Source organism: Monopterus albus, unplaced genomic scaffold (assembly GCF_001952655.1).
Source record: "Monopterus albus unplaced genomic scaffold, M_albus_1.0 scaffold82.1, whole genome shotgun sequence".
Taxonomy (NCBI): domain Eukaryota; kingdom Metazoa; phylum Chordata; class Actinopteri; order Synbranchiformes; family Synbranchidae; genus Monopterus; species Monopterus albus.
In genome coordinates, this window is record NW_018127962.1 from 418473 (window position 1) to 430437 (window position 11965).

The following is an 11965-nucleotide window of genomic DNA, read 5'->3' on the forward strand; positions in this document are numbered from 1 at the left end:
CATTTCATGAATCTTATTTGTGTAAAATGTGCATTTAGTAAAAGCTGTTGACTTTTCCTGCATGTTTATTTTGTACAGGTTTCTGTCTTTCTGTGATCAGAGTAATTGTTATAACTAGGACAGACATTATTGGACTAACTCTCCCCACGTATCTTTCAACAGGCCACAGAACGCACAGACAAGAATATGGGACTTGCACAGCGTAAATAGTCTCGGGCGTGTCGTGAGGAGGACCGACAGCATTCCGGGCCCCTGTCACTCCTACATATGGACACCAACTGCAAGTTGATGAGGTGAGAAACAAAGTTGTGGTGGTTCAAGTGAGAGTACTAGACTAGCACTGATAGGTTCAGGTCAGACTGTAATTTCTCAGCTCTTTTTTCCTGACAAACTAGAAGTGTTTGAGCAACTTTTGATATAAATTGTAATGAAAATTCTCAAAACTAACATGGAGCACAATGTAACTGCATGCAACATTTCATTCTTTGTTACAATGACCCTTTTTTTCCCCTGACAAACTTCCCTAGTTTGATATATGGTGTTTTAAGACAGCTGAAAGGTGTGCATATTAGTGTCTTTATAAGTACTTTCACTCTGCATTTGTGTCGACCACGTTTGTACACAGGGTCAGAATGAACTGTAGTGTAACAGGTTCATTACTGTATGATAATGAAGCTTTGTTGTTGTGCCTTAAATCAAAGGATCAGAGCCTGTATTGCTTTAGTAAAAACTGTCTTCTATCTGTAATGTTTATGGCAAACAGAATTTCTTAAATTCACTGTGAATAAACGTGTTTGGTGGAATTGGCTGATTGAGTTAACTCTGTTGTCACAGGTTCTGATCCTCCAAATGGCCAGAAGCAAGGCTGCTGTGGCTCTGGAGTTCTTCCTTGATGCTTCAAAGGACCAAAACACTATCTCCCACACAGAGTACCCTTTTTTTTAACATGGTGCTGAAGTTTTGGGTCAAGATGGAGTACAGCGAGAAACTCAGACCTGATGGTCTGAGTGTAACGTTAGAGTTTTGTTAACGCTACACGCTAACATTAAATTCTCACTAACGCTAGATAAAGTAACCTACATGAACTCGAAATTATATATTTACTCAACTGCTTTACCTCAGAATAACAGCTAAGCATCTGCATATACACAGAACACTACACATTAAAATTTAATTGCAAAGATCTACAGTAGGTCAACCTCCTCATCAGTGAACCGTGGGCGTCCACGACCCTGCCACCCCTTTACTATCTGTCCTTCCTTAGGTGCTGTTAGCTTGCTGCCTTATATACTCCACCCACTGACAGGTGGATGTAACGAGCTCATCAGTGTGATTCACTTCACCTGTCAGTGGTAACAATGTTATGTCTGATCGGTGTCAATAGTCAGAATTCCTACTGGTAACGTGAGTTGTACTGCACTTTGCTGCATTCTGTCTGTATTATTTTCCTACCAACATACATAGTTTTTTGCCATCTAGGCTACAATAGTAATGAGACATAAAAAGGCATTATGAAATAAAAACTGACTTTGGAAAAACAGCACTTTGAAATAATAATGTCCATAATCACAATAAAAATAACCCCTAAAAACTCTAAGAATGATGAAATATCATTTCAAAATAATGACCTAAGTTTTAATATTCTTGAATTCATTCATTTTCTACCGCTCAGTCCCTGAACGGGGTCACGGGGATATTCTTGAATGATTTCACAAATTGTCTGTGCAAGTACGTATATATTACACACAATGTATTCATATGATTATTAATTATTAGGAGAGGGTCAGACCCCATTTTTACCACATTTCCTGTTGCGTAGATCTGAAGCCAGCCAATCACACAGCGACACCACCAGGGTTGAAACATGGAAGTGATGGACTTGGTTTATTCTGACCAGCGAACATCTCAACGCATCACAGTTCAGATGGAACTTAGTTTGGATCCAGGAAGTCAAGTCCGAATTGATTAGCTGATGAATTAAAAATCTTTTGCAAATGACCGATGCAAATAAAAACACGCACAACAATGTACCATTATTTATTATTCTTGTGGTGAAACTGCGTTCTGTATTAGATCTAAAAGGTGTCTGGTCATGTGGCCAACCGTAAAACTCTTACTTGAGAAATTCTTTCATGTCTTTCAGTAGAAAAACTACAGACACTAAATGAGCCTCACTTCTGTTTTATTCAGTCTATAAAATAGGCTAATACTATGTCATTAAAACCAATTGTACAAAGAGCATGAAATAATTTTTCCAGACATATTACAAAATGTATTTTTCCCCTAAAGTTTGAAAAGTACAAACACCTTTTTACAAAACAGCAAAACTACATAGTATTGCACAATCTTGTCATTTATCTCCAAAGTATAAAGTTAGCAATCTCCATCTGCTGGACAAAAATAAGAAAGAATAAATTAAGACCTTGTCTTAAGCATCTTTTTTTTTTTTTTAAATTACAGCACATAAATAAGAATAAACTCTAGATAGATAAATTAGTCCTCAGTCAACAGTGATAGCTTTTTTTAAAACAAATTCTGAAGAAAAGACTCATTTATGTTTACTAATGCTTGGAAAAATAAAAGTGCATTTTGATAGTCAAACTGCCCTCGGAGGCTTTTAAAAAAGTTTTTTTTAGTTCTGAAACAGAAAATATATGTTATATAAACATTTAAAATATACAGGTGTTTTAAGTGCTGTGAAATCTGTACAAATGTACTGTATTCCTCATTTGGCACAACGAACTCATCACAGACAAACTTTGACCTCATTAACAACGAACGCGCTCACAGGAACAAAGCTGTATAGACAAGAACAACTACTCTCACAGGTAACACTCGACTTAATACACAGCAGATGTAGTTACTGCTTGTGACTTCGCTACCTGAGTCAGCTGAGAGGAGGCAGACACTGCAAAAGGCAGTGGTTGACAGCATGAAAGGAGAAATGGAGACAGACCATGGTGAAACTCCAGTCAGCTGTCGTTCGGCGTTGCCTTTCAGCGTCTAACAAAAATAACAGAAGCCGTCTGCCCTGTTTAATATGTATTACTATTAAAACTTTTCACTGTTCCTTCTTTCCATGGGACTTTGGAGTACATGATGGAATATGAAAACTTTGTTTCATTTCAGCAAAAATCTTGCAGCTCTTCAATGAGGCCTTTCCTTGTCGCCTATCCTTCAGTGTACTTATCGGTCTAAGCTACTGCTTCAGGTCAGGGCCATTAAAAGAGTGCTGATTTGAAACCGGTGTGCACCTTTTACATCAAGATATACTTCTGAAACCTAACTGCTCCAGAATTAGTGGTCCTCTTCTTGACTCGTCCATGCACGCATAAAGCTGTCTTTCTGAGGACCGTCTCGTCCTTTGTAATGGTAAAAAGAAATGTCTCCTTCCTCTTATCTACTTCTCGATAAGGCCTGCTTCTTTGATCTTGGTGTAGAAGAATTTCTCCAGTAAGTTGGCACACTTGTAGTACTCGCTTTCTGGGGGGTTGTATTCACGACAGTTGGTGAAGATGCGCTGCATGTCAGCCATGAACAACTTGCGGGTTGTATAGTACCTGCTCTTCAGACGCTCACTCATTGTCTTGAGGTCTGTGAGGAAAAATATATGAATTTGTGAATGTTAATTCAAAAAACTAAAAATAATGAGAAACTCTCCATGTTTTCACAAGTACATAAGAGTACTTACTACTAAACCCACAAAAGACAAACATCCTTGTTTTGATATGAATTGTACATCAGTTAAAAGTGAAGCCACCAGAATATGGTAAATGTGATGTTGTGGGCAGGTTTTTATTCCAGATGATCTGCACTGATATACAGACATACAGATGCTTTTTGACCAGACTAAGAAATACAGAGTAGGGCATGCCTGGGATGGACTACAGCACTTTCTTCTAGGGGGACATGTAAATACATACCCATGGGGAAGCGAATGACTTGGTAGTACCCAGGTGCCTCTGTTTTCTTCACAGGCTCCATGAAAGGCCAGGCGTTCTGATGACTCTGAGACATAAAGATCCATCTTGTTTAGAAAAGGTATGTGTGTGTGTTAAAGGTAGGCTGCATGTGTACATGTGTGTCCCTCACCTTCACATGTTGGAGGATGGTCTTCAGAGTGCTGTACAACTGATCTGGGTCCTTCAGTTCCTTCCTGACATACAATAAATACAGGATACAAAAACACATGATCACTGTAGTAGATCAATCAGTGGAGTTATAGTAAAGACAACAGGATTGAAATATTTGAAGTGCTGTTAGCCTGTCTGATATGTCCAGGATTCAGTGTGTATAATGTTATTAATAAGAGACACTTTTGGGTCCTTTCATTTTATCTGCAAATTATTCTACTGATTTAATGAGAAAGTGCAGACAAGGTCCGAGTTTTGGTCTCTAGTCATGGTTGTACCATTGCTGACCTGATCTAATTGCATTCCTGTCTCAACTTTTCAAATTAGAAATCTTGCTTCTTGCCAACATGAGGAAAACATTAGCCAAGTCATTTGGCGAAGCAATACAAAGGCACTGTGCTAAATTCAAATGTCTGACTGTAGGATCACTTACCCTTTACCTACAGGTTTCCAGCCAGTTTCACCTGTAAATATAATGAAATCAAGTTCAGTCCCAAATATAATACAATGTTTTGAAAACTTCTTTAAACGACATTCTGTATGTATAGCAGCAGCATAGATCCGTAATAAGAGTCCAGGTGCTAAACTGGCCTGCCTGCAGTCCAGACCTGTCACCTACTGAAAATATTTGGAAGATTATAAAGTGAAAAATACAACAAAAGGGGCCTTGAACTGTTGAACAGCTAAAATTCTAGAATCAAGCAAGAGTGGGAAAATATAATACCATGCTTTCTAAACTGAAGCAACTGGTCTCCTCGGTTCATAAATGCTCATACTGTTGTTCAAAGAAGAGGTGTTGCTGGCATCAAATTTAAAATTAGTATATATTTTTCAAAAAACAATGAAAAATCTCACTTTCAATGTGTGATATGTTGTCTTTCTACCGTTTTCTCTTAAATTAGCAAAATATGCTATTCAGTTTTTATTTGCATTTTACACAACATCCCAACTTTTTTGGAAACCAGGCTGTAATAAGATTGTGGGAAAAATGTTAAATACTGTAGTACACTGCTGTGAATTCAGCCGCGTACATAACATACGTATGCCTGGAATGCTTTCAATGGGAATCTGCCGAACTCCTTCCTTAAAACAGGAAAGTCCTGGATAGACCTTTCTGATCTGAGCCTGCTTCCTCTCAATCAACTTCTTGATGATCTGAGAAAGACAGATGAGAATGAAAGGATAGTGAGTGCAGGGAACATTTAAACTCGCAAGTTTTCATTTTCAAATCAAACACTCACACACCTCTTTTTGCTTCTTGATGATAACAGAGAACTCGGTGTAGGGGATGCTGGGGTTGAGTTCGCAGCCCATGAGGGTGGCTCCCTCATAGTCCTTGATGTAGCCCACATACTTGGCCTTGGGAACTTTGATGTCCTTTGAGAAACCCTGAGAAGGAAGTGGAGACATCGGTTTTCTTTCAGTACAAAAAGGCCCATGTAACCATTTATAAGATTTTCAGGACCATGTAAAAAAGAAAAGACCTGCGCAAATGCTGCCAAGTGGCTGCAATTGTACTTATTTCTAAAGTTTGATGTGATATAAATGCACATCAGTAACGTAAAAGGGCAGAATGCAGCATTTTAAAGGCAACCAAAGTGCTATAAACATGCACAATTTCCTTAAATGCATTTTACCTGTTTCTTGAAGTAGCCAATGGCGTACTCATCAGCGTAAGTGAGAAAGTTCAGGATTTCATGCTTAATGTGATATTCCTTCAGGTGGTTCATCAAATGGGTCCCATATCCCTACCATGACACAACCAACATAGGTAAAGGTACTGTAAAAACTGACCAGCCAGAGAATGAACTTTTGATGACACACCAAGTTGAGGAGCAGGAAGCGCACCCACCTTGACTTGTTCGTTGGAGGTGACAGCACAGAAGACGATCTCTGTAAAACCCTGTGATGGAAACATCCGGAAGCAGATCCCTCCAATGACACGACCGTCTTTGATCAGTGACAGCGTTTTATGCTTCCTGTTAAAAAAGGAGAATAGTCAAGAATACGCCTCTCATCTCTAAACATGATACGTGATTTTAAAGTATTGTTACACTCACGGATCAAATACCAGCCGTGTGATGTACTCCTTTGGCATGCGGGGAAGCTGGTGGGAGAACACGTTCTGAAGACCAACGAGCCACATCAGGATCCTCTTATTGGGCTTATGGTTTAGGGAGTTACCAATGACGTGGAATTCAATCACCCCCCTGCGCTCCTCTAGACGAGCAGCTTCATCACGTGCAGAGTGGGCTGACAGCAGACTGGTCTGCACAGGAAGGAAGGTATAAAACCATGTTTCACCAGTACCCAATGGCACCTCATCCATAAATGCATGGCCTCCCCACCTTATATTTTTTCAGGCGCCACTGTCAGCACCCTTGCAAAAAGCAGCTTTTTAGAGTGTTGATCTACATTATCTTGACTGTCAGAGTACCGGTATTTAAAAGGCAGTGACGTCAACAGATCAGACTGTCAAATGCAGTATTCTGGTATAAAACATGCAGACAGTGAGTGTAAATTCATAAATTAACTGTTTTCTTCATTCTTTCCTTTAATAAATTAGTTCTTTACTAAATTAAAAAAACACTGCTTTCTCTTTAAGCTCAATTTGAGGGAAACCCCTGCAGAAAAACAATACAAGCATACTAATGACATTTTAAAAGGAAGCACAAAGTCTACTGGTTTTGAAAATAATATCAACCAGATGTTAAGTGAATGTGATTTCTTTATCACTGAAAGCTACCTGTATGTCAGTGGGACAACAATTATATTATTTCTTTGATGCTTTCTACCCTTTCTGGGTTACCTCAGGAATGGCAGCAGGGTCTGTGATCGTTGCCATGACTTCATTGATGAGGTCCATGGGGATGTCACCCACCACCCTGGGTCTCTTGTTTTCCTCATGGGGAAGGGGATCTGAGGGTTTACGCTTCTCTCCAACTATGAGATTTAATGGACAGAGGGGAAGGTAGTCTTCATTGTGACATGTCTCTTTTACACCTTCTCACCAGCTGAGCAGTGTTTTTAAATCCAAACAAGCAGTCATGGAGCATTATACTATACCGTAAGTCACCTTCATTTCCAGTTGTTACCTTTGCATGAAAACCTGACTTACTTTCAGTGTGTTTGGAGCAGCTCTTGGGTGTGTTTTACCTCAATACAGCTTTAAGGCCAATACTCAATTTGTGAGGAAATGTGATAGTTGCACTTTTGGAGATTCCATATCAAAACAAGATTTCTTTGAAGCAAAAGAATTTTTGTTTTAACACAGTCAGTTGGACACAATGAATCTTTGCTTGCTTCTGAGGATCATGTGAATATACCACAAGCAAACTTTATCCTGGTGTTGTTTACTGTCAGATGTTATGTAATGACATGGCATCCTTGTAACCTTATGAGTAATTAAATGTTGGACAGTAATACCTGAATTTGGCTCGAGCACAGAAGCTATTTTCCTTGCGGGACTGACACTGCCACAGGTGGATGGGTCCGCTGACACCGGACTAGTGCTGTGGTACAATGGTCTGGCCACAGGGGCTGCACTGATAACTGCACAGTGACAGACAGGACAATAATACTACATGAACTACATCATAGTTTGTTTTTTTTTTTCATTCATTTTCTACCGTTTGTTCCCTGAGCGGGGTCACGGGGGGGGCCGGAGCCAATCCCGGCCGGCAATCGGGCGAAGGCGGGGTACACCCTGGACAGGTCGCCAATCCATCGCAGGGCTATCATAGTTTTTTGTAACCTGTATTACACTGTCTACGGAAGGGTTCAAAGGAGTCTCATTGAAGGGTGTGTCTTGAAGGGCGTGTGTTACCTGTGTGGATGGGAACCTGCCCTCCTGACGCTACTGCCAAGAAATCTTGGCTCCAGATCGGAGAACTGTGGCTGTACACCTCCTCCTCCAGCATTGACAAGAATCTAAGTCAAAGAAAACATGACAGCCGCAACTTTACTAAACTAAACAAAACAAAGGTTGTCAAGTATGCACATGCAGTTACTCTCTCATCAGCAGCCTCCCATACCAACTTTCCACACAGTTACAAGCACTGAGCTTAGGAGGTTCGCTCCAGCCGGTCCTTGATAAATCACCGATCTGACATGCACAATTTTGCCCACAAAATAATAAACAAATGCAGCTTTTGAGCCATGAAATATAAAAAAATAACGTCCCAGTGATGTTACAGGCATGACAGCAGGTGAAGTCAGTGTGTGTGCTGCTGTCATTCATGGCTGCAAGTGCCACTGTGTGTGGTGTGCGGCTAATTACAATGTTAGTCTAAAATACTTTATCAGCTTGTGGTATAATTCTCTATCCACAATCACAGAGTTTATGTATATTTGGCTTTCTTACTTGGGAAAGTGTGTGAGAATGAGTGTGCGTTTTTCAGGCGGTAGCTTGTCCTTTTCTTGTCTGGCCTGCTCCAGCAGTTGTTTCCTCATCACAGTGAACACCGAACGCAACAGTGTCCGGCCAAAGATCTGAGTAGTCTCGTACCGGGGAAGACTGTCACAGAACTGGGGCACATTGCAGTAGCAAAGCCATCTATAATGAGCACATCATAGAAATAACAGTTTAAACAACTTGTAAAGTGGTGTAATGCATGTTAACAGGATATCTGTTCATGCTGCTACCTGGTATAGTTGGCTTTGTATCCTGCTGCATCATCATTGGGCACCCTCTGGCGTCTCTGGGAGGGCGTCTCCAGCTGCCAGTAATTGATCTGGTTGAGAAACATCTTAGCGAGCTCCATGATTGTTTGACGTTCCTTTGATGGCAGGTGGCTGAATTTATACTGGACGAAATTGTTCACTCCCTGTTGGGGAAACACAGAGACAGAGAAAATAATTAAAAATGTGGACACACCAAAGCATTATTTCATTGTGGTTTGCGGATGTGTTGGTTTGCATGGCTTTTTTCTTTTAATGTATGTGGAAATATCAGACAGCATGGTGGTGCAGTGGTTAGCGTTGTCACCTGGTGATCCTCTACAGGATCAGCAGTATCGATGGATGGTTGTAATTACCTGCTCAATGCTGGGTTTTTCAAATGGAGGACTCTCCTGTGCTTCTAACATAGGTTTACCCATCTGTAGGATGGATTTCCTCAGTAGCTAAAAGAACAAACGGATCGTGTATGTTTACTTGTGCACCATGCAGGTCAGAACATCCCGTGTTTGTATATTTTGAATGTAAAAGCAGAGGCTTACTTTGAAGAGGGAAAAGTAGACCTGTTTAGTGTCGGCGTCCTCCTCTTTGTGAACACACGTGTAGAGATACTCCACATCCAAGACAATACCTAAAAGTCTGTTCATTTCCTCTTCTGAAACATTTTCTAGATGTGTCACATGATCACCTGGGAGAAAGAGAAGCAATTTGTTATTACTGTAATGCCGTATTGTAATTTACTCATCCATAGGCAGAGCTTCAAATGCCTCTACCTCTACATATCATAGCAATATTTTCTTCTGTATTATCTTTCCTAGACATTCTGACATACCCAAAGTGTGGGAGCAGCTGCGGCAGGGCTCCTGCAGGTTGACTGTGTTGGACTGCTGGTCAGTTCGAGGGGGTGTAGGAGGAGGGTTCTGACTCTTCCAGCCATTACACTTACAGGCTCCCTCAGCCTGGGAAAGCAATTTAAAAGCGGGACAAGCAAAAAACAACAACAATCATAAATATTTAAAAGTTTTCCATTAGTAAAGCTGGTTAGGAGTATTCATTACTGACAGGCAAAGTTAGTGTTATGACTCACTGACCACATCAGTGCCTAAAAGTAAACAGTACACTACTGGTATTAAAGAATTTTTAAAAAGTAGACTATCACAGTTTTATAACTGGATTATAGGAGCATGCATACATTTCAAAACTCTGGTTTATAGAGATTTGTTATGACTAACCCTCTACAGTATGAGGAGGAGGGGTGAGGAGGCCGGTCACCATAAGCTGGCGGCGCTGCATTGAGCATGCGCCTTGAAGCAACAACATCCTCCGCCCCTCCAGCAGCTGTCACTCTGTCAAAACAAAGACCCCGTCCCTCTCCGAGGATCAGACACAGCACAAACCACATCAGTCCTCTCTATTTACCAGTGTACGCAGATAGACGTGGTGGGGACACTGTGAAATTTCTTGTGGAAAGCATAAGACCGCGCACGAACACACACTTTGGGATGCATCAGCGCCAAGCCAATGTTTACGTTCACCAACCCCCCACCTTGAAAGATAGTGACAGTGTAAAACCAAGGTGGACAGTTTGCAGCTGGAAGATCTTGGCTTAACGTCCTACAGTACGTTAAAAATAACTCTTTTCCAATAACGTGCATGCAAAATAAAAAATGAAGTGCGGCAATGGCTTCCTTTGCTGCGTTTGCATTTTGAAAACTATTGCAACCTTGCCCAGGAAATATGCTTGTTCAAGCATAAACCTTCAAACCACTGTGTTCAAGAAGCCAGCTATCTGCAAATATTGCGTACTTTGCATGATGAATACACGCCGAGTTTTTCCAGTTTCTTCGGCCGAGGAGAGCAGCGGAGTTGCGCCTTCTTCACAGCGATACGTGCGGATCCTCCAGCGGCGCCAGAACCCTCCGTACCCCCGGCTCCAGGAGCGGCCGGAACCAAGCCCGCAGCCCCGATTGCCGGGGAACCTTGCTGAATCCCAGCACTGTCGGCCATGATACGCACCGAACCCTGACGGGACCCCAGGCCCGTGAAATGTTCGCTCTGCTGTCAGCGCTATTCCTCAAGCGGAGGATCAGACATGGCGCTCATCCTTATTTTCAATTTCTCACTGTAAACCCATTTTCCTCCGCTAGGGGACCCAAAGGGGATAAGCCAATTCCACTACTATTCAGGGAGGTCACAAATTGCAACCATCTGTAGCACAACTTCAAGGTCAAATGGAATGGAAAAGGGTTGCTTCCAGTGCGGAGGCGTATCCGAGCGCAGTTTCTTCCAACACAGAGGAATTATTGGAATCAATACCAAAGACCAATAAGTTACAGACTATTAAAACTGATGCTACATTTTAAAAATTCAACATATTTATTTATAAGGGAATAATTGGTTGAGAAAACTAAAGGAGGGCAGACATATCATCAAATTTAAACAGAAAATTTGCCAGGTTAAAAGCCAAGAAAATATAAAACTTATCAATGTCATCATGATGAGCAGGAGTGGCCCACAGAAAACCAAACACTTTCTGTATTGAGAAATGTCACCAACTCAGCGCACACATACACAGGCACAACCTGCTTACAATAATAAATGATCAAATTTATTTCATTATTTGGTCATTACATAACAGTAATGTAAAATACTTGCATTTAATTGATTTCAGCTGCAATTATGTGCTCACAGCAAAAAAAAGTGTTAATTCATTTATTCATGAATCACACTGTCCCTACAATACCATTACAATGTTGCTGAGACATTACGGAGGGGCAGACAGTGTCCGTTGTCCTCTGAAGCTTTTACAACCAGCCTCCTGAATTTAGAGGGAGGAGTACTGGACAAGACATCATAGCTTGATACCGGTTTAAAAAAAAAAAAGAAGAAAAAAGTCAAATGCAAGAAAGAGATAATGTTAAAAAGTATAAACCAAAATTCTTGTATTTTTTTTCTTTTGAGAAAACGGTACAAGACAGACAAAATAAATGCCAATACATTTTTTTGTTAATAACACTACATACATTTATAAAGACCACCACTGATTATAATTTAACCATTTGTGTGAAAAAGGAACAGCAACAAAACTCCAAACCCAGATTGTAGCTGTTTTTCTGCTAACTGTACAGTTTTTTAATGATTATCTAGACAAATCT

At 40.7% G+C, this 11965-nt stretch overlaps 1 protein-coding gene and 1 long non-coding RNA gene across 6 annotated transcripts in view; one reads left to right on the forward strand and one right to left on the reverse strand.

Moving 5' to 3' along the window:
* Positions 1 to 1463, forward strand: part of LOC109963948 (uncharacterized) — a 51386-nt gene extending 49923 nt beyond the window's left edge. For all 3 annotated transcript variants that reach the window (XR_002275457.1, XR_002275455.1, XR_002275456.1), the window contains exons 2-3: positions 163 to 293; positions 835 to 1463. This is a non-coding gene — a long non-coding RNA (uncharacterized LOC109963948). The remainder of the gene's footprint in view (positions 1 to 162; positions 294 to 834) is intronic.
* Positions 1464 to 1624: 161 nt separating this feature from the next.
* kat2b (K(lysine) acetyltransferase 2B) lies at positions 1625 to 11033 on the reverse strand. Of its 3 annotated transcripts, none has more exons than XM_020606964.1 (18): positions 10617 to 11033; positions 9643 to 9769; positions 9353 to 9498; positions 9170 to 9256; positions 8778 to 8959; positions 8497 to 8688; positions 7960 to 8063; positions 7560 to 7685; positions 6943 to 7076; positions 6194 to 6402; positions 5986 to 6112; positions 5771 to 5881; positions 5379 to 5522; positions 5165 to 5288; positions 4567 to 4597; positions 4093 to 4156; positions 3924 to 4008; positions 1625 to 3594 (listed from the first exon to the last, which is right to left on the reverse strand). In XM_020606964.1, exons 1-18 carry the CDS (start codon positions 10815 to 10817, stop codon positions 3401 to 3403), a joined length of 2388 nt encoding a protein of 795 aa, XP_020462620.1. In that variant the 5' UTR covers positions 10818 to 11033; the 3' UTR covers positions 1625 to 3400. The 3 variants fall into 3 exon arrangements, with proteins under 3 accessions (XP_020462620.1, XP_020462622.1, XP_020462621.1); XM_020606966.1 differs by lacking the exon at positions 10617 to 11033 and adding an exon at positions 10043 to 10592; XM_020606965.1 differs by having other exon boundaries at positions 1626 to 3594; positions 5174 to 5288.
* Between the last annotated feature and the right edge of the window lie 932 nt (positions 11034 to 11965).